Source organism: Pogoniulus pusillus, chromosome 28 (genome assembly GCF_015220805.1).
Source record: "Pogoniulus pusillus isolate bPogPus1 chromosome 28, bPogPus1.pri, whole genome shotgun sequence".
NCBI lineage: Eukaryota > Metazoa > Chordata > Aves > Piciformes > Lybiidae > Pogoniulus > Pogoniulus pusillus.
Genome location: NC_087291.1, coordinates 14,425,433 through 14,447,141, shown reverse-complemented (window position 1 = coordinate 14,447,141; position 21,709 = coordinate 14,425,433). Strand labels below are relative to the sequence as shown.

The following is a 21,709-nucleotide window of genomic DNA, read 5'->3' as shown; positions in this document are numbered from 1 at the left end:
CAGAGCTCTGAGATTCAGTGACCCTTAAACCTACAAACTTACTTTCTAAATCTGCACATCCTATGTCCTTTGTTTTACAACACATTGCTGATGCCATTTTTTTCCAGTTACGAAGTATTTCTGGAGATTGGAGCTGTTGCTTGTCAATTAAAACTTATTTCCTTAGGACATACTGGCTTTGAGCACTGTTGTCCAAATTCAGCACAAAACCTGGAGCTGCCTCAAATATGAACCAGGCAATAGGGCACTCTAATCCATTCTGTCTCATTGGTGTTAAACTAGTTTCTCATTCCATGATGGAGTAGCCTCTTTTCTTGTGCTTTCAGTAAGGGCACAAAACCTTCACATGAGCAAATACCCCCACCCCCATAAGTGATGCCCAGAGAGAGGCTTCTGTCTCTGCTCATGCACAGCAAGAGGGAAGGGCTTTTGACCACTGGTTCTGCCTCCAAGCCTCCCTGCAGCCCAAACACGACTGCAAAGCTTCCTCATGAGTGCCCATAGCCGCCCTGGGAAGCTCCCTTCAGTTTCCTCACTGTGCTGTCTTTCAAATAACTCTACATGCACCCTGCAAATGAAGAGTAGTGAGAGCTTGGGGTCAGCTCCTTAATAATGGCCAATTCCCAGCAACATTCCCATATTCTCTCTGACAGTCAGGCTGCATAAGCTTCTGCTTAGCTTTTACAAATGACCTTCCTTTTGCTGCTCCCCAACAGGCTGACAGATTTCACAGTTTTCATACCATTCCTCCTACAAAACTGAGGAAGATTTATGGTGGCAAGGACTGCAGGCTGTGCCTCCTTTTGCAAATCTCTTTTCAGTCACTGGGATAGCCCTTACCATGTGCATCCATCCATATACATGGTGATGTGATTAGGCTACTGCAGTCTGAGCACTCGAGCTTCTCATCTGCTACACATCCTCTTCAGCAGCGTTGGGAAGCCAGCCAACAAGCCCTACTTCAGGCTGCAGAAGCTACTGGCAAAATAAGCCTTTTTAGTAAGTTGCCTAGAATTCAAAAGGCATTCCAACTGCATTTCTAAGTTCCTTCAGAAGTCACTGGATCTGAGGTTTCTGAACACACATTTTTGAGTGTAACGTAGCACAAACCTGCCTAAGGTCTTCACAACTGCAAAGCTCACAGGTGAATCTATCTCACTGAGCAGACACAACTTTGAAGGTGTCTATGTGCCAATAAAAAAATGGCAGCCTTTAAAAAAACAAAGTAGCACTGGGGGTGCTGGTAGATAGTAGTTGAACATGAGGCAGCAGTGTGCCCAGGTGGCCAAGAGAGCCACAGCATCCTGGCCTGGATCAGGAACAGTGTGGCCAGCAGGACAAGGGAGGTTATTCTTCCCCTGCAGTCAACACTGGTCAGGCCACACCTTGAGTGCTGTGTCCAGTTCTGGGCTCCTCAATTCGAGAGAGATTTTGAGATACTGGAAGGTGTCCAGAGAACGGTGACAAAACTGTGAGGGGCCTGGAACACAAACCCTGTGAGGAGAAGCTGAGGGAGCTGGGGTTGATTAGCCTAGAGAATAGGAGGCTCAGGGGGGACTTCACTGATGTCTACAACAACCTTGAAGGGAGGCTGTGGCCAGTTGGGGTTGGGCTCTTCTCCCACGCAACCAGCAACAGAACAAGGGGACACAGTCTCAAGTTGTGCCAAGGAAGGTCTAGGCTGGATGTTAGGAGGAAGTTGTTGGCAGAGAGAGTGATTGGCATTGGAATGGGCTGCCCAGGGAGGTGGTGGAGTCACTGTCCCTGGAGGTGTTGAAGCAAAGCCTGGCTGAGGCACTTGGTGCCATGGTCTGGTTGATTGGCTAGGGCTGGGTGCTAGGTTGGACTGGATGATCTTGGAGGTCTCTTGCAACCTGGTTGATTCTATGATCTCTCAGGAAACCCTAGCTGGAGCAGGCTCCTCTCACAATGACTTCCATAACCCAAAACCAAATACTTGAACCTGGATTTATGAAGCACTTACCCTCTTCTAGTTTTTATCTTTCTTTTTTATTCCCTTCCTCCCCCCCACATTTTGTATTTGCCAACACTCTGTGCTCATCCTTCCTGGTTTTCAGGTGACTCTTCAAGACATTTGGGCAATTCACTCTTGTTAATTCAGAAAGACCTTGTGAAAATAAACACAACATAAAAGGTGTTGCAGTAAAATATGGCTTTTCTCTGTAATTCCTGTTCTTGTTGGGTAGGGTTAAAAGCAAGCTTCAGCCTTTCTTGAGGATTCTGAACAAAAGGTAGGCACAATTCTTAATTTAATGTAATTCTACAATACTTTCCTGCCCTGCTCATCCACTGCTAAAAGATAGTTTACCTGCAGTACCACTGCAAATTTTCATTCATCATAGAAATCCAACACAATTTCCATGACTGTCTGCCCTGTTCCTTTTTATTCTCTTCCCTCTGCACTGGCCCAGGTTCTGCTTTTGTGAGACGTTCATCTGAACTGACACAATTTGTAGCAGAAGCTTCGTTATACAAGGCAGACAGAACCAGAGCTGTCTTTAACAATGAATCACAACTTCAAACACCATGATTCACCCAAGGAAAACTGATGCCACAAAAACAGCTGAAGGATGGATGTGTGAATAATAAAGGTTTATTAGAAAGCAAGTCCTGCATATGGTCTAGCTACTCAGAGACTCTTAAGATCAGACACCACACTAGTTATCTTTAATGCTGGCTAGATGGCCTTTGGAGGTTCCTTCCAACCCAAACCATTCGATGATTCCATTTCCATTTTTCCCTTCAGATTTAACTCTCTAAGTGAAATATGAAGAGTATTTTGTTCAAAATAAACTGCTAATGAATGCACAGTCAGATGTGCCTTTTCCCTCGTGTACATTCCTGTTCTTGACTTCACACATTTGCTAATCTGTGTGGCAGTGTTTGTGCGTAGGCAATCAGAGCAGAAATAGGACAAACTAATAGCAGTGGCAACATCCCCTTGCACTGAAAAAGGAGGAGGAACTGAGAACTGCTCCCACAGACACAAATGCAATTACCTGCTCTGCTGAGTATCAACACAAAACCAAAGGACAATCCACAGGAAACCAAGGGGCTGAGATTACTTCTATAAGGTTATTGTTTCACTTTGCCGTCTGAAGTAAATTGCCACAAGCACACAAATGAATGTGTGATTTTGCCATTTATGAGCGTGAGAGATTTGAAATGAACTGGTTTTCAACTGAAAAAGAAACACTGCTATGTCTACAATTGTTTTTTTGCAGCATGGTAAATGCTTGTACAGAAGTCAGCAGTTAAATGTCCTGTTTAAAATATCTCTATGCCTTCATCACCTCATAGATGCAGTGTCACCATTTTATACCAAATGGATCTTGTATTTCACTGGTTAGCATTTCCCTGGTTTGGGGTTATTAAAAGGGCCTGGAAAGTAGCATCTCAATCTTTTCTGTACCTATTTCACAACATAATCTTTAAATCAATGATTTTTGGTGCAGATTTCTCCATTCCATATTATCATGCAAAGTTTCCCACCATGTGTGGAAACTTTTATTTATGAGAAGGCAAGTATGGAGGGGGGAACAAGGAATTTGCAGGGAGAGCTGACAAAACCTCTCCCAAAGTCTTCCTTCAGAAACTGTTGAAACCTTTCTAATACTCATAGTATCACAGAATCCACCAGGTTGGAAGAGACCTCCAAGATCATCCACTCCAACCTATCCCCTATCCCTATCCAGTCAACTAGACCATGGCACTAAGTGCCTCATCCAGCCTACTGTTTAGAGCAGAGCTCTATCAAGCAGCTGACTGCTCTCAGGTTAGCTTCCCTTCAGTGAGCACCTTGCATGAAATCACCTCTTGTGCAGGGGACCAAACTAAACAATGTCCATCACTGAACATTCACTATTTTCATGGCATACTTCAAAAAGTAAGAGGGGAAAGGGAATATATTGATGCCCTTTGTAGAAGATAAATTATATGAAACAAAACACACTGTCCATGCCCAAAATGCAATTGTCTGAGGTGCAAAGTAAATAAAACTCCAACCAATGATCTCTAGGTCGGCAGAAGTATTTTTTTCCCCAAGTCAAAGTTAGTTTTGTGCAAAAATTCAAGCCTTACTTGCAAGTCACATTCATTGTAATGATGTTCAAGAAACTAGCAAGTATTTTACTTTCCTCAAGCTAAAGAAAAGCAGCACTTGATTCTTTGGCTCCCATAGAAAATCAGTTTGCATTGCTAAACACAAATACAGAAGACATTCACCACGTTGTCAGGTATTGAAATATTAAGACGTGGTCCATAATATACCTTTGTTTGCAATTATATTTTATGTTCTTTTACATCCTTTACATAAATGGAAAAATACTGAGGGGGGGAAAGGCTCTGGGTTTGTTTTTAATTAATGTTATTACAAATGCCTGTAGCTTTCACACCACAACAGACTAGATAGTATTCAGACTTGTATTTTGCTACTTGAACTGAGGCACAAAATAGCCTTTGGTTGCCCAATTTCAACCACTTCACCTGCGAATTCCACAAGAGGTTTTGTACATGGGAGAGCCTTAACAAAATGCAGGAGCAAAGAAAAACTCTTCCCTTTCCAACAGCTGATCTCAGAAACATTTACAGATTTCTACCCAAACCACCCACTCCCTCCAGGCTTAGCTGCTTCCAGGGTTCTTAATTAACAATTGCTCACCCTACCACTTGACCACATTACACTGGAGAGCTACTTTCGTCTGCTTGTAGGAACAAGACTGCTGCTTCAATGCATCATCCTTTACAAGATCAAACTCTATGTAGTACCAGAAGGAAATTCTGCTCATCTCTTTCACCAGGTTTGAAAACTGTATGCCTAACAACTCCAAAACCATGTAGTACTCTGTATGCCTGTACACTACCCATGTTCACAGCTGGCAAAAACAATCTCTCCTGACACACAAGAACAATAAATCCCCATTTGCAGTGAGCAGTTTCTTTATTAACTGACTTTGAGGCAAAGTCAAGAGATTCAGCTACTACCACATGAGTAGAGCAGACAACATTTTGTACTACCTAAACTCCAACTTGAAAGACAGAAATCTTATTTTCTCAGTGTGTAATCTGAATGTATCCTCCAGAGCTGCTAGAAATAGATCACATTAGTGATAGACCTTTGAAAGAATTACCACAGTTAGAAGTCTTTTGTGTTAGCAGGCAATACCTTCAGGTTTCATTGTGTGGTAAGCCCTAAATTGATCTCCTGCAACACTTTCTGAGTACGTGGCAGGAGTTACTACCTTAAGATTTACTTTTTTAAGTATATCATAACCTTCTCTCATACTGCAAGGAAGTTAATGACCTGAACATGTCACTTCTGCAGTTAGCAGTGTCCTTGCTCAGGAATTCCACAATCTGCTGAGCCAATGTTATTGTAACAGACAGAAGTTAGCACTCACAAGAGACAAAAGGAAAAAGTCCTTCCTGGAATTCAGGGTTGACTAGTACTTCAAAGCAACTCAATTACTCTAACACAGTAAGTAGGAACTGCAGTTATTTTCATACTGAATTCATTTAATGCACTTAAAACCAATTTCTGGCAAGACTTAACAGTCAGACATGCCCAATCCTGTTAAAAACAACATTCTCTGCAAAGACAGGTGGCAGTAAAGCTGAAGTTAAATGCAAAATTATTTGCTGTTAAATGGAAGTGGCAGGGAAATGTCTGGATCATTGAGCTCAAAGGATCAGTGGTTTTGAAGCTGGACCAGCAGCCAGTTGAATGCTGCACCTCAGTGGTTAGCATCTTTAACAACCTGTGCAGAAAGCATCCTCAGCATGTTTGGCGAGAACACTATTTTGAGAGGAGCAGGCAATACCTGCCTGGAGCTCAGGGCTGCCATTCAGAGCACTTTGACAGCCTGGAGAAATTGTCTGGTACAGAACTTTAGCAGTGTAAATGCAAAGTCCTGCATCTCTCATGCTTTCTACAATTCCCTGGTTCAAGGGTATAGAGAAGAGAGAGTCAGACTGTTCCCAGATATATAGTGAAAGGGTAAAGGGCCACAGACACAAATGGCAGCAAGAGAAATTTCAGAGTAGATATTAGGAAAAGAAAACGCAGTGTTAGAGTGGACAAGCACTGCAGCAAGTGCCCAGAGAGTCTCTAAGCTCTCCATACTAGGTGGTATTTCAAACATGTCAAGACATGGCCCTTGACATGACAAATTGCTCTATTCTGTGCTTGATCTGGCGTTGAAGGTGGCCTTGCTTTGTGTTGGAGGACTGGATCGAGTGACCTCCAGAGCATCCTTCCAGTTCAAAATTATTGTGGAGCTCCCCAGTCCCAAGTTTTCAAACAAACTGTACTATATCCAGTTCTGGGTCCCTGAGTTCGAGAGAGATGTTGAGATACTGGAATGTGTCCAGAGAAGGGCAACAAAGCTGGTGAGGGGCCTGGAGCACAGCCCTGTGAGGAGAGGCTGAGGGAGCTGGGGGTGTGCAGCCTGGAGAAGAGGAAGCTCAGGTCAGACCTCATTGCTGTCTACAACTACCTGAAGGGAGGCTGTAGCCAGGTGGGGTTGGTCTCTTCTGCCAGGCAACCAGCAACAGAACAAGGGGACACAGTCTCAAGTTGTGGCGGGGAAGGTCTAGGCTGGATGTTAGGAGGAAATTGTTGGCAGAGAGAGTGATTGGCACTGGAATGGGCTGCCCAGGGAGGTGGTGGAGTCACCATCTCTGGAGGTGTTCAGGAACAAACTGGATGAGGCACTTAGTGCCATGGTCTGGTTGATTGGATAGGGCTGAATGCTAGGTTGGACTGGATGATCTTGGAGGTCTCTTCCAACCTGGTTGATTCTACTCTGTGAAACACATATAGGGAGCAAAATCTTCTATTCATTCTAATGGCTATACCTGTAAACATGCCTTCACATGCCCACCAAGTGAAAAATTCAACATCATTACAAGTGAATTTGCACAAACCTCTTCACCAACCAAAACATATGAAGTCACTTTTCTCTTTCTATTTTCTTCTGTTGGAAATAGACTTCTTACAAACCCCTCTGCAAACTTGCTACAGTTAAGGGTGGTGAAACAAACTGAACAACAATACAATCAGTGACTAATGTGGTATCTATGCTGAAAGGAAAATTAGCAATTATATATTATGAACAAAACACTTAACAAATACTGGTTGGGATGCACCATACCAGCATCCAGTTCTAGTGCATAGAAATACAGATAAAATTAATTCAGGTTATAACAACTAAAGTGTTAGGCATTTTCTACACTAGTGATAGATTTCTGAAGAATAAATAACAGAAACAAATAGTCCAACCTCTTGCTTGTAGCCCAGGTCCACAGGTCTCATGAGCTCCTGGACTGTCTTGGCGCACGTACCATGGTACCAGCTGGCATCTGCGCCACTTGTGGGTCTTCCACCTGAAATGAGGGGGGGAAGTAGTCACAAGATCACAGAATGTTAGGGGTTGGAATGGACCCAAGGAGATCATCCAGTCCAACCCCCCTGCCAGAGCAGGACAATGCTACCTAACACAGATCACAGAGGAACACATCCAGACAGGCCTTGAAAGGCTCCAGAAAAAGAGACTCCACAACCTCTCTGGGCAGCCTGTGCCAGTGCTCTGGGACCCTTACAGGAAAGAATTTCCCTCTTGTGTTGAGGCAGAACCTCTTTTGCTGCAACTTACACCCATTGCTCCTTGTCCTATCACAGGGAGTGAGTAGAGCCTGTCCCCCCCTTTCTGGCCAGCCCTCAGATATTTATAGTCAGTGTCAAACAATCCTTCTAAGCTTGTAGACACCAAAACTGAGGCAGCACAAGTGCTGAACAGTACTAGAAAGCACCATAAGCTGTTGGTTACAGTTATTAATTTGCCAGAGAGAAATCACAGCTAACAGTAACAACATTGTAAACTTCTCCCTTTTTCTTTAACATTTTTTTTTGCTCATTCTACGATTAGGCCATTAAAAATACAGGGTAGGAAGGAGGAGGTGAAGGAGGAAAGAGAAAGCAAACTATTTCCAAGGATTTCAAAGTGCAAATGTACATTAACATTCCCTAACAAAAGCCCAGTGAACACAAAGCACACTAAGAGGATTAAACATTAAGGCAAAGCATTAACACACTAATAGATGATGTGACAGAGAAATGTCAAAAGAGAATACTACACAAAATAACCAAATTGTGACTTGAACACCCATTTAGCAGAACATATCCTTTGCTATGGATTGATATGTGAGCATGCTCAGAATGCTTCACCAGTCAACCAGAGGACATACAAAAATCTGAAAAATGGATTTAGCAAAGGGACACAGCTCAAAAAAACATGGACACGTTAATGAGGATGAGTTTTAAATGCTAGCATGGCCTAATAGACCTCCTCTCTTTCTCACTTTCTCTTCCTTTCTTTTTTTCACCTATTTCAGTAAAGGAAAAACGTGTTGAAGTTCCCCAAATACACTCCAGAGAGAAGACTCCAGGGTTGATGCAGTATTGGGAATGTCTTTTGGCAGTTAACACTGCCACAGGTAGGTGTTAGTGCATGTCTTTCTGCTCCACTAGGTCTTTTCTTCCCCTCCTCCCTGAGGCATGGCTTGTAACACAACAAATGGAGCAATTTTACTTTGCTTGAAGCACAAAAAAGTCTTGTGAGCTACAGAGATGAGGTCAGATGAAGAAAGTCTGAGGATTTTTGGTTTGTTTTCTCAGATTTCAAATTATCTGATTACAAGAGCAAAGTTTTCACAGCAAATTCCCTTCCTAAGCTTCATCCTCAAAATATTATTACAAAAGGAAAAATCAGACACAATTAGGAGCCTCAGCTACAGCAAGTTAATGGGAGAGCAGGTTGAAGTGACTGCAAGAGTGCCTTAGGCAATCTCAGAGCACCTGGGGTCTTGGGTGGCAGCTGAGCGGCAGCACCTTGCAAACGTGGAGCCAACCAAGAGATCCAACACACTGTAAATATGGTCCCAGATTACATCAAACTAAAACACAGACAAAAAGAACTCACAGAAAGACTTTGATGCCAAACACAACATGGTGCTGCTTAAATTGTTCTGTCATTAATATAAACTGCTACAAAACCCAGGCCTTAAATGTAACAAATCCAGGCTAGTCTGGTTACAGCCACATCTCTGAAGTAGTCCACACTTGTTTGAATTACTCAGAGTGGGGGGAAAAGAAAATGCTATATCCATGCTTCACACCATCAGCTGCTCTCATGTTTAAAATCATCTCAGTGGTTTTGCACCTCAATTTTCACAGCAACCTGCCTCTGCAGGCCAGTATCTGAGCTAAGGCATGTGCCAAGCTGGGTGTGGGAGTCTTATCTATTGCACCATGTGTGCAGGTCAGAAAGATGCTACAGGAAATACTTAGCAAATGTGTTCAGCATTAGTTCGTGTCATGAAATGCAAATAACCTCATCTGCTACTCCTCAGCTTCCCTTCTTTCTTGTGCTCAGAACATTAACATGCACTAGCTCAGCTAACATTTGGTAGTAAAGGTAATAAAGGGATGAGAAGCCATCAGCGCTATGAGAGAAGTAACTCTGACTCTGCTATCAACTAGAAAAAGTTCTCAAGATATACTTTGATGTTCAGAGTCTGATTTTGGTAGCTTCTCAATTCTCTTTCACAGCCTTTCATAGATTTCAGTTACATACAGTCTGATTTCCCATTGGAATGGAATGCCCAGGGAGGTGGTGGAGGCACCGTCCCTGGGGGTCTTCAAGAAAAGCCTGGATGAGGCACTTAGTGCCATGGTCTGGTTGATTGGATAGGGCTGGGTGCTAGGTTGGACTGGATGATCTTGGAGGTCTCTTCCAACCTGGTTGATTCTATGATTCTATCTCCTAATCAATTTGCAACAATAGCTCTTGCCAGATGATGGAAGGAACAGATTTCTTTAATCTATTCTCAATAGTTTTGCTAAAATAAGATTAAATTCTGCTTGTACCTCTGAAGCAAAGAATTAGCAGGTGGAGAAAAAGTCCACTGGCTTCCAATTTGATATTTATTACACATCAGAAACCTCTTTTTCTTGTTTTGTCAAGTAAATCCAAGCAAATGCATGGAAATTTTCTAAACTCTCCATGGATGGACAGTCAGATCTTGTTGGACATCCAGACCTTCCCACACCCACGAGATGGATACTAGCAAACTGCCCACAATTATTCTCAAGCAGTTAAATGCAGATTCCCACTGCTGCAACAGTCCTACTTGCTCTCTAGTGAGATTTAAGTGAACACACAGAACTTTGTATATATAATGGCATATAATGACCTGAGGACTGTCTCAGGGCTGCCAGTGATGGAAAGGGAGAATACAGTGCATAGTGTGGCAGCACAAGCCAGCCCTCCTAAGCAGATGAGGCTGCATTTCAGTACTTAGGATAATTTTTTACAAGGAAGACATTTTTAATTGTACAGAATGTACAAGCTGCTAGGAAAGATTCATCCAGGAAAGTGATTCTTAGTTGTTTGCAGTGCTCCTGCACAGGATCTGGAACAAAATCAGTGATTTACTATGGGCCCAGAGTCTACATTATCTCTTCTGAAACTCTAATACAGCTGTAGTACATATTAGAACAAACACCTCCTGCTAAGAAGTGGAATACAGCAAGCTTTAGAGGCAGTAGAAGTTGAAGAATCAGGTGCAAGTTGTCTCTAGCTGATTGACACTACCTGTAGCTATAGCAGACAGGAGAAGCTTCACATTCCTTCTCCTCATACAATGAGTCTGGGCACTCTCGACCACCGTTGGCGGGGAGCTGGATGATGACTCGGTGACGGGACTGCTTCTTGACTGTGGCACCCCCTGCAAAAAGTAGAAGAGCTTGTTTCTCCTGCTACTACAGGGGATAGGAATTAGGGGGGAAATGAGATTTCACACAACAGGTATTTGAACTGATCACTGTTAATATTGACATGCTATTGTGTCCAGAAGCAGAAAATCAAGCGCCACAGATTGCCTATGTTTAGCCTTGTATCTGGGGTTAAGCTATATCAGTTGCTCTGTCATCTGAAGAGCCCTCCCCAGCAGACTTGAAGGTTGGAATGAAAACATATTCAGTACAACAGCAACACTGATACAAATGGCAATATGAAGTATATAAAGTTATACTTAGTCCAGAGAAGGTACAACAGTCACACTGAACAGGAAAACAATCCTCAGGGAACAGGAGCAGAGTTAGGAGGAACCAAAGCAAGAGCAGGAGCTGAAGCAGGAGGCTCTCTTCTCCTTAGCAGACTTCCCCCTTTATACTGAGTGTCATGTTTATGGTATGGGATACTCATCAGTTCAGTTGTCCTCTGCTAATGGCTTCCAGCCATTTGTCCCAGCAAAACTGGGACACGGATAAAGCATTTTAACCTCAGCTAAAGGCCAGGAACCAGAGCTAAAGAGAATGCAGTAGTAGCAATACTGAACAAATGAATACACAGTTCAAGTAAAATGAAAAAATTAAACTCCCTCAGTTTGCTGCTACACTTTGCAAAGTGTAAGTTTGTCCAAATCATTTGCATGTAAATCCAGAAAGAGAAATTCCACTCTGGGATTAAGTTTACAGTTTTCAATTGCAGTTGTTAAATATCACTAATAAACAGTAAACAGTTCCTGTAGAAATTTTTATTTCAAACATCTTCAAGTAGCAGTTCTTCAGGCAGAAAGTGAAGAGAAAAATCCATAAACCTGTATTAGTGTCACAGCAATATCTAATACACAAATATTGCATCATGCTGGAGGTACTGCTGAGTGAACAGCTGGACTTGATCCAGAAATGTGTGCTGGAAGCCCAGAAAGCCAGTTGCTTCCTGGGCTGAATCAAAAGAACTGTGGCCAGCAGGTCAAGGGAGTTGATTCTGCCCTCATTCCAGTGAGACCCCATTGGAGTACTATGTCCATCTCTGGGCAGAAGAAAGATATGAGCCTCTTGGACAGGTCCAGATGAGGGCGGTGAATATGATCAGAGCCCTCAAAGAACTCTCCTATGAGGAAAGGCTGAAAGAGTTGAAGTCATTCAGCACAGAGAAAAGAAGGCTCCAGGGAGACCTTATTTCAGCCTTTCAATACTTAAAGAGGGCAGATAAGAAAGATGGGGACAATCTTTGCAGCAGGACTTGTTGTGATAGAACAAGGGGTGATGGTTTTCAATGGAAGAATGGAGACAAGGGATAAATGTTTTACTATTAGGGTTTTACACAACACTGGCACAGGTTGCCCAGAGAAGTGGTAGCAGCTCGAGGCCTGGAAACATTCAAGGTTAAGTTGGACAGGGCTCTGAGCCATCTGATCTAGTTGAAGAGGTTTCTGCTCACTGCAGGTGGGTTGAACTAGCTGATCTGGAAAGGTCTCTTACAGTTCAGAATGTTCTGTGATTCTATGATGATATGGTAAAATTTGGGGATTTGCTTTGGGGTTTTTAACTTCCTTTTTTTTCTCTTCTTTTTTTCCCCCTGAGAGCCACAGCAGAGACATTTGGCTGACTGGGCTGCTATCAGCTTTGGGTGGGTTATTACAGCAGATGCAGCTTGTCTGAAGACAGAAGCGTGCTGGAGCGCGGCCAAGCAATTGTAATTAGGAGCAAGCGGTAGGAGAATACCGGCGGTGGCTCTCCACCACCTGGCCACTTTTCAGCACAGAGGAAACCCTCCACTCCCCAGTCAATCAGCTGCAGGAGATGCCAGGGGCTGGCACAAGGGGCAAGACAGACGTGCAGCCCAGCAAAGCTGCCAACCAGCCTGCTGCCACGAATGGGTAAACCCTATCAAGTAACAAATTGTTTGTGCGGTAGAAAAGGAGCTCGGCTCACTGAGTGACAACGTGCCTGTGTTGGGTCACAAACACACCATTTTATAGAAGCCTACACTAGCTAGCTTGTAGCAAATATTCATGAAGATACACTCATTGCAGCGAGAACTTTCTTAAAACCCTCAGAAATGAGACCAGAAAAGGATGGTATTTTTGTCCTAGATGATCTGCCCCAAGAGATATATTTCAGACAGATTAATACTGCACCCAAATAACACAGTATTTAATAATAAACACTTCATAGATCCAGATTCCATGGTCTTAATTCTCTTCTCTTCTTCAAAGGTTATGAATCTAATCTTACTATCTTTTTTTTTAGTGATTAGTTGATTACTAACAGTGCTACAGGCTGTGGACTGAGTGGCTGGAAAGCAGCCAGGAGGAAAGGGACCTGGGGTACTGGTAGATAGTAGGCTGAAGATGAGCCAGCAGTGTGCCCAGGTGGCCAAGAGAGCCAATGGCATCCTGGCCTGCATCAGGAACAGTGTGGCCAGTAGGACAAGGGAGGTTATTCTTCCCCTGTACTCAGCACTGGTCAGGCCACACCTTGAGTACTGTGTCCAGTTCTGGGCTCCTCAATTCAAGAGAGATGTTGAGGTGCTGGAAGGTGTCCAGAGAAGGGTGACAAGGCTGGTGAGGGGCCTGGAACACAAACCCTATGAGGAGAGGCTGAGGGAGCTGGGGTTGATCAGCCTAGAGAAGAGGAGGCTCAGGGGTACGTCACTGCTGTCTAAAACTACCTGAAGGGACATTGTAGCCAGGTGGGGGTTGGCCTCTTCTCCCAGGCAACCAACAACAGAACAAGGGGACACAGTCTCAAGTTGTGCCAGGGGAGGTCTAGGCTGGATGTTAGGAGGAAGTTCTTCACAGAGAGAGTGATTGGCATTGGAATGAGCTGCCCAGGGAGGTGGTGGAGGCACCATCCCTGGAGGTGTTCAAGAAGAGACTGGATGAGGCACTTGGTGCCATGGTCTAGTTGACTGGATAGGGCTGGGGGATAGGTTGGAGTGGATGATCTTGGAGGTCTCTTGCAACCTGGTTGATTCTATGATTCTATTTAACACTAAGCACTAATAGGAATTACTGCTAAAATACCTTTGTGCTTGTGCTCTTTAGAAAGCATAAAGAATTGGCCATGACACTGGAAGTATGTGTATTTGATGTAACAATATCTTACATTCTGATAATATGGTAGCTGTGAGTAACCACCACCTCCCACACAGGGATTAGCACCCTGTGGAAGATGGGGTATTACAGAGTCTGTCTGTAATAGTACATGTTAGAATAACACCTCCTGTTAAACTTAAAATAAAGAGAAAAGGAGGTGAGGCAGAGAAATGTGGGCAATATTAAGCCATTCATCACTTTAACTTCATGTATGATTTCAATATAACAAAAATTCAGGGGGGAGATCTGCACTGTTTTTAAGAGTTTTGCCAAGTGTATTTAAAAACCAGACCAAGTGTATTTAAATCAGACCATTAACATCAACTTAAATTATGCTGATTTTTATTAACTTTCCTTCAATTTTCCTTGGAGCAGAACCACAGAATTGTCAGGGTGGGAAGGGATCTCAAGGATCATTTTGTTCTAACTCCCCTGATAAGGTCCACTAGATAAGGTTGCCCTGAGACACATCCAGTATGGTCTTAAAACCTTCCAGGGATGGGGATAAAAGAAACTAGCCAAAATCACATATGTAGGCATATCTATCTATCTATCTATCTAATCTATCTATTAATCTATCCATCTATCTATCTACCTCCCTACTTCACAGAGAATCACAGACCCACAGAATGTTAGGGGTTGGAAGGGATCTCTAAAGATCACCTCCCTGCCAGAGCAAGATCATGCAGAGCAGGTCACACAGGAACAGACCCAGGAGGGTTTTAAAGTCTCCAGAAAAGGAGACTCCACAACCTCTCTGGGCAGCCCATTCCAGGGCTCTGTCACTCTCCCGATGGAAAAGTTTTTCCTTCTGTTCATGTGGAATCTTCTGTGCTCCACTTTGCACCTGTTGGCCCTTGTCCTGTCACTGTACACCTTTGAGAAGAGCCTGGCTCTATCCTCCCAATACTCACCCTTCACATACTTAGAAAGATTAATGAGGTCACCCCTCAGTCTCCTCCAAGCTAGACAGACTGAGCTCCCTCAGCCTTTCCTCACAAGGGCTCCTTTCATCATCTTTGTGGCTCTGTGTGGGACTCTTTCAAGCAGTTCCATGAGGTCCTTCTTCAACTGAGAGCCCAGAACTGGACACAATATTCCAGATGTGGCCTCACCAGGGCAGAGTAGAAGGAGACACACTCGTCACACTCCTTCTAATGCACCCCAGGATGCCATTGGCCTTCTTGGCCACAAGACCACATTGCTGGCTCATGGTCATTCTTCTGTCCCACCAGGACGCCCAGGTCTCCTTCCTCAATGCTGCTGGTATCTCCTGGTATAAAAAGGCTCAGGTTTGCCTGATGAGAAAGCAGCATATGTACTTCCAAAGACCAAATGTGACCATTTTATAACCCAAGTATCTCCAAGTATCTGTTTTGACATTACACTAAGGGATAGATTTTAACTTCATGACTAGTTCTCTCTTTATCAGAAGATGCAAATTGGAGTTTGTAGCACAGAAGTAGGCAAAAATGGGGGAAAAAAAACCCAAACAGTAGCATATAGAAAACACATGAAGATAACTGTTCTTTCCCAGCAAACCCACTATGTCTTCCCTACAGCTGCTGTACCAGCTATTAGATGGCCTCTGCCAGAAAGGGATGTGTATAAGCATTCTGCCACAAGGCACTGCTGGTCCAACTCCTTTTCTACTTTCAATCTGTCACATGATGGCTAAAATTACCTTCTTGACATGAAGAAGGACATGATGTCCAGTCACTGAATGGAGTCACAATACAGTCTTTCCTACAGGGAAGCAGGCAAGGTCTCACAGTTTCTGGTCTGAGGCTCTCAGGGCATCTGAAAAAAAAAACCAACCCACAAATTAAAAAGTAGCATTATCAAATAAACATTCTGCAGTGAACCACAAGAGGTACTGAACGCCTGCAGGCACATGAGGGAGTGCTAGCTGCCCAGAATTCACCAGGATGGAGCATGAGAATAAACAGCTATTAGCATTTATATACCCCTGGTGAAAGCAAGCCCAACCCAATGCACACTGCACCTGGGGATTTAAATGTAAAAATAAATTATCATTCCTCACTCCCTCTTCCAAACTCTGCCTTTTGAGTGTTATTTCCGAGCTTCCAAATGACTGTAAAGCAAAAGCTATCTGGTTTAGCTCAGCAAATACATTTTTAGCTCTTTATAGATTCACCAGCAGCATAAACTCCAGAAGGAAGCCTATTTAAACTAAATAACATCATTAACCCAGAAACAAATAGGCACAGACCAGCCACAATTATGACAGAAAGCAGAAAAGGCTTTGAAACTGCCAGATCAATGAGACTGGGAAAAGACTTTCAGGAGAGACAGCAAACCTTGCTTGTTTTAGGGAGAGGCTCGATCAGCATATAAAAAGGATGATTGGAGTGCCCCATATGGGACTCATTAACCCAGGTCATTTTGCCCATTCTGTGCTCCTGTTTTCTCATCGAGGACAAACAAGTCTCTGTGCTGCAGTGCTTGTTTTCAGAATGATACAATAATTCTGGCAGAAGTATTGCAAATATTTCAAGCAGTTTCAAAATTACTACTGCCCTAGAAGTGTGCAGACAAACATTGGACTGTCAGAGCAAACAAAAAGATCACTTCCCTGGTTTGCAGCTTTTGGCTTAGTACAGAAAAGTGTTACTATGACTAACTTTGCCTCTTGTGGCTGCTGGGCGTCTGGGACCAGAATGATGAGAGGCCAGTTTTATATTTGGATTGGATCAGCTGGGGAAGCTTGGCTTGCATAAGACATTTTTCTTGCCAGGCTGAGGAGGACCATGATGAACCATGGTCATCATGGTCAGCAGAGAACTATGCCCATGCAGTATGGGAGGGGAAGCAGAAGGAAAGAAGAGAGCTGAGTTGCAGCTTTACAGGAACATATTCTTCAGCAATAACACTTTCTAGCTCATTACCTCCATCACAGAATCACAGAAACAGTAAGGCTGAAAAAGACTTAAGATCATTGAGTCCAATCATAACCCAACTACCACAACCACTAAACCATATCCCAAAGCGCCACATTAACATGCTTGTTGAACACTTCCAGGGATGGTGACTTCACCACCTCCCCAGGCAGCCTGTTCCAATGCCAATCCCTCTTTTTCTGAAGAGCTTCTTCCTAACATCCAGCCTAAGCGTGCCCTGGTGCAGTTTGAGACTGTGTCCTCTTGTTCAGTCACTGGGTGGGTGCCTGAGAGAAAAGACCAACCCCTCCTTTCAGTAGCTGTAGAGAGCAATGAGGTCTCCCTGGAACCTCCTCTCAGTAAAGTTTTTTTCTAGTGTCCAATCCTTGTACAGCTTAACCCATTTCCTCTTGCCCTCTCACTAGCTACTTGGGAGAACAAACCAACACCATCCTCACTCTAACCTCCTTTCAGGTAGTTGTGAAGTGTAATAACAACCCCCCTGAGCCTTCTCTTCTCCAGACTAAATAACCCCAGCTCTCTCAGCTGCATGCCCCCAAGCCCCTCACCACCTTCCTTGCTCTGTTATCTCTACTTTTTCCTGTGAATTCACATAAGCTTCTCAAGAGTATGATCCATTCCTATGAACCAGCACCAACTTTTTGGTGCCTTCTTGTAATAACATCTCTACCCTCTTTCTTTTCTCCCCTAAACAACCAATGTGAAAGGACCATGCAGCATCACACAGCTATAGCGACATTAATCTCCATCACCTCTCTGTAGGACATGTTTAAGTCAAATTGTGCCTTGTTCATATGTGATTCAAAAACCAGTCAAGTCCAAAAAAATTACCTTTTAGGAAACTTCCCTAAGGTTAAAATTAAAATGTTTCTGAAAACCATTGCAAATCAGCTTCCTGATGGCTTTTTCCTCAAGGAACAAAAGAAACAATAAGCAGACAAAAAAGGCTGAATTATACACATGCAGTTTTTCACTGAGAACTTCATCTTTCCAGAAGACTGAACATGTAATTCCTCTTCAGATCCTTGAGCAAGGCAATTAGTTCAATTAGAACCTCGTTTCTACCTTTTATATTGTTTGCATTTAGTATATGTGGCTTAAAGTGAAGTATTGATTTTTTTTTTGTGGTCCTTACTCAAGGTCAAATTAAACAGAAAAGATACAAGCTGAAGTCTGTAACTCGTGAGGTAGATAAAGCCAATAATATTGATTGTATCATACCACAGTAATCCTTTTTATGAAGGAGAGTTTAAAACAAGGTTCCTATTTGCATTTTCATGTTAAATGTCTGGGTCTTTAAAAACGATTTGGTGATTTTAATGTCACAAGCTGAAGGATCAACCAAAGCCTTTTTTTTTTTGGCTCATGTCACAGGTTTAATTTATGACACAATAAACAGCCCTCCTCCCAAAAATTTAAGGTCAAGTTAAAGGCAGAGATATTAACAGATTTAAAAAGGAAGATAAATCATTAGGGTTTGGTTTTTCTAAATGAAAAATGAGTGCAAAATAAGAGATATGATGCTATCATGACTGAATGGAATGGTTACTTAATGCAGATATACAACAATTTAGATTACTGAATGTGCTGCTGTTATTCCTCATATTTCCATTTAAAGTAAATTAGGACTAAGTCTACTGCTGGATAAAGTGTCAAATGGCAGGCATCAAGCAAATATTTAGTGTGAGAATGGCTGCCTCGTGAACTTTCTAAATGACCTCTGCTATCAGCTCAGCTGTTCCAGCTTTGAATCTGTCCTGAGCAGGATATATTTGCAGACTGCCAAAGTGTATGAAGATATTACCAAATGCATTTTACTAGCAGCTAATCTGTATTTAACCCTGGTCATATATTAAACTGTAAAATTATATCATTGGGCCAAAGGGATGTCTTAAAAAAACAACATGTATGTAGGGAAAAAAAGAGCTCAGGAAGCTTGTCAAACTCATAGAATCATAGAATCAAACAGGTTGGAAGAGACCTCCAAGATCATCCAGTCCAACCTAGCACCCTGCCCTATCCAATCAACTAGACCATGGTACCAAGTGCCTCATCCAGTCTTTTCTTGAAGACCTCCAGCCACGGTGCCTCCACCACCTCCCTGGGCAGCCCATTCCAATGGGAAATCACTCTCTCTGTGAAGAACTTCTTCCTAATATCCAGCCTATACCTACCCTGGCACAACTTAAGACTGTGTCCCCTTGTTCTATTGCTGGTTACCTGGGAGAAGAGGCCAACCCCCACCTGGCATGTTTCACAATAATGCCCTTTCAAAACTGCACTGTGCTTCACCTCCTTGGTCTGCCTCTGAGAAGAAGCACTTACAATGGCTGCACATGTATTTAGACACAAAGTAGTATTTTGGAATGGAAATGCACTAATTCACATAGCAAACCACTTGCTTGGAGGTGCACAATGATCTTGGAGACGGTGATGCACTGCACACACATACCCCAAGAAGATTCTTATCTGGACTCAACTTAATGATAGTAAGGAGCCAACTGGATTTAGGAGTCAGTCAGCCATCAGCAGAATCACTGTAAATATAACCCATAAAAATCAATAGTGAGAAAAGCATTATATAGCACTCCTGCAGCTTCAGGTTTCTATTTCTAAATCACACAATGTCAGGGGCTGGAAGGGACCTCAAAAACTCATCCAGTCCAACTCCCCTGCCAGAGCAGAATCATCTATACCAGATCACACAGGAACACATCCAGGTGGGTTTTGATTATCTCTAGAGAGGGAAACACCACAACCTCCCTGAGCAGCCTGTTCCAGTGCTCTGTCAGCCTCACAGAGAAAAAATTCCTCCTTCTGTTTATATGAAACTTCCTATGCCTCAGCTTCCACCCAGTGCCCCTATGATGGCTTCTTCCCTCAGGAGAACATTTTACTATGTCAGGTAGTGATAGGACCAGAAGCAATGAAGCAAAACTAGAAATTGGTAGATTCAGATTGGATGTTAGGAAGAATTTCTTCACCATGAGGGTGGTGAGAAACTGGAACAGGTTGCCCAGGGAGGTGATGAAGGCCCTATCCCTGGAGGTGTTTAAGGCCAGGCTGAATGTGGCTCTGAGCAACCTGATCCAGTGTGAGGTGTCCCTGCCCATGGGAAGGGGGTTAGAACTGGATGATCCAATGGGCCCCTTGGATGGCTCTCTTCCCACCCTGACAATTCCATGATTCTGTGAACATGAAGAAAGGGGTTATTTATTTTTGTCTTCGTGTGCAGTCGTCGGTGAGGTAAATATAAAGCAGCAAAATCTAAAGCTAATTACAGCACAAAGATATTTTCTCAAGATCATTACTTTTTTGGGCCCACTTGTCCCACGTTGACTCTCACACAGATGACTTTCCTTGTCTGCATCCCCACGGAACAGGTGGCCTCCCCATTCCAGCTGGCAGAGGAGTTGAAAGCAGAGACAGACGTGTCCTCTATGCACTGCCCCCACGGGCCAGTCTGCCAGTGGTACACGGTGCAAGAGTGCTCGTTGCAGCTGCGTGTTTCCTGGAGAGCACTACTGTTTGGGCACTGTATTCCTCCTGGAACAACAAAACAGGGCAAAACTTCATGCAGTGGAAGGAAATAAAGTGTTTGATTAAACAAATAAAAGCCCAAACCACCAACTAAACCACCCCTTGAAATGTTATTAGTTACATACGATCACTTTGGTCGCACTCAAGAAATGCTGTTCCTTTTTCCTCCTCTTGATAAACCCAATATTGACTTTGACAAACTTCAGCCAAGAGACTACACAGAACAGCACACATGGCCAGGCAATGTAAATGTGGGCAAAGATCTCACAATAACCACAATGTCTTTTAAATATTAATGTGCTTGGAGGAATTTACAGCATTTTTATTTTGGGGTTCTCTAAAGGGGGCTGCCACAGATCACTTATGGACATAGGAGGGTTCCAGGCAAAAGAAATGGTTAAATATTTTTAGTTATACATGTTGAGAGACCTTTGTTTACAGCTAATTCTCAGATCAATTAAAAAGATTTTTGGGAGCTCCTGTCCTGGCTCCCAGTGGATATTTCTCCATGTTACATAATTACCAAGAAAGGATGGCACAGCTGGCAATTTACGTCCAGACTGAGATAACAAAGGCTGCTGCAGGTTAAGATTAAAATTTATTCAAGTGTCAATAATTGTGAAGAAAAGCTCAGATAATGCCATCTTTGTTGTGGCCAGTCTCAGAAAGTATCTTCTCTTTCTTGTATTCAAGCACTTGAAAGCTAATCTGGCCTCCCAGTCCTCCAGGAGTCAAGTCTTTCCTACCAGGCATGCCCATAGGCTGCAAGATGTTGTGCCCTGGCGAGACGTGTCTGCTAGATCTCTCATGCATGTCTACTGGATCTCTGGTGTTATCAGACATACAGCACCTAGGCTTAGGAATTAAACATTTATAGCCTACACAGCAACAAAAGGATTCATATCCAACTGATACAAACCCAGGGAAAACCTAAGTAAGATTTTTGTCTTTCCTAAAAGAGAAGGCAAGAAAGGTACCTTGAAGAGAAGCTTCTTATGACTGTAGATGAACCATACAATTCTCTCTACAAAGAGAAATGCATGCTCACACTAAGCATATTAGCCTTTAAATCCCAACACAACTTCAGTCACCTCCTTCTCCATGGACATGCAGGAAGGAGAGGTCTTAAGCATTTATCATTGTGAGAAATCAAGCAAACAACTGAAGGCAGTCAAAGAAACAATAGATAATTCAAGTACTCCAACACAAGTAACTTAAGAGTCACACTGGTCAGGCCACACCTTGAGTACTGTGTCCAGTTCTGGGCCCCTCAATTCAAGAGA

The 21,709-nt window shown here is 43.1% G+C and overlaps 1 protein-coding gene across 1 annotated transcript in view; it reads right to left on the bottom strand.

Annotated features, from left to right (window-relative positions):
* THSD7A (thrombospondin type 1 domain containing 7A) overlaps positions 1-21,709 on the bottom strand; it is a 278,576-nt gene that overhangs the window by 55,746 nt on the left and 201,121 nt on the right. Inside the window, exons 10-13 of the mRNA XM_064166895.1 lie at positions 20,198-20,432; positions 15,650-15,765; positions 10,674-10,806; positions 7,301-7,404 (exon numbers count right to left, since the gene is read on the bottom strand). Of these exons, the coding sequence (XP_064022965.1) occupies positions 7,301-7,404; positions 10,674-10,806; positions 15,650-15,765; positions 20,198-20,432 (588 nt within the window). The remainder of the gene's footprint in view (positions 1-7,300; positions 7,405-10,673; positions 10,807-15,649; positions 15,766-20,197; positions 20,433-21,709) is intronic.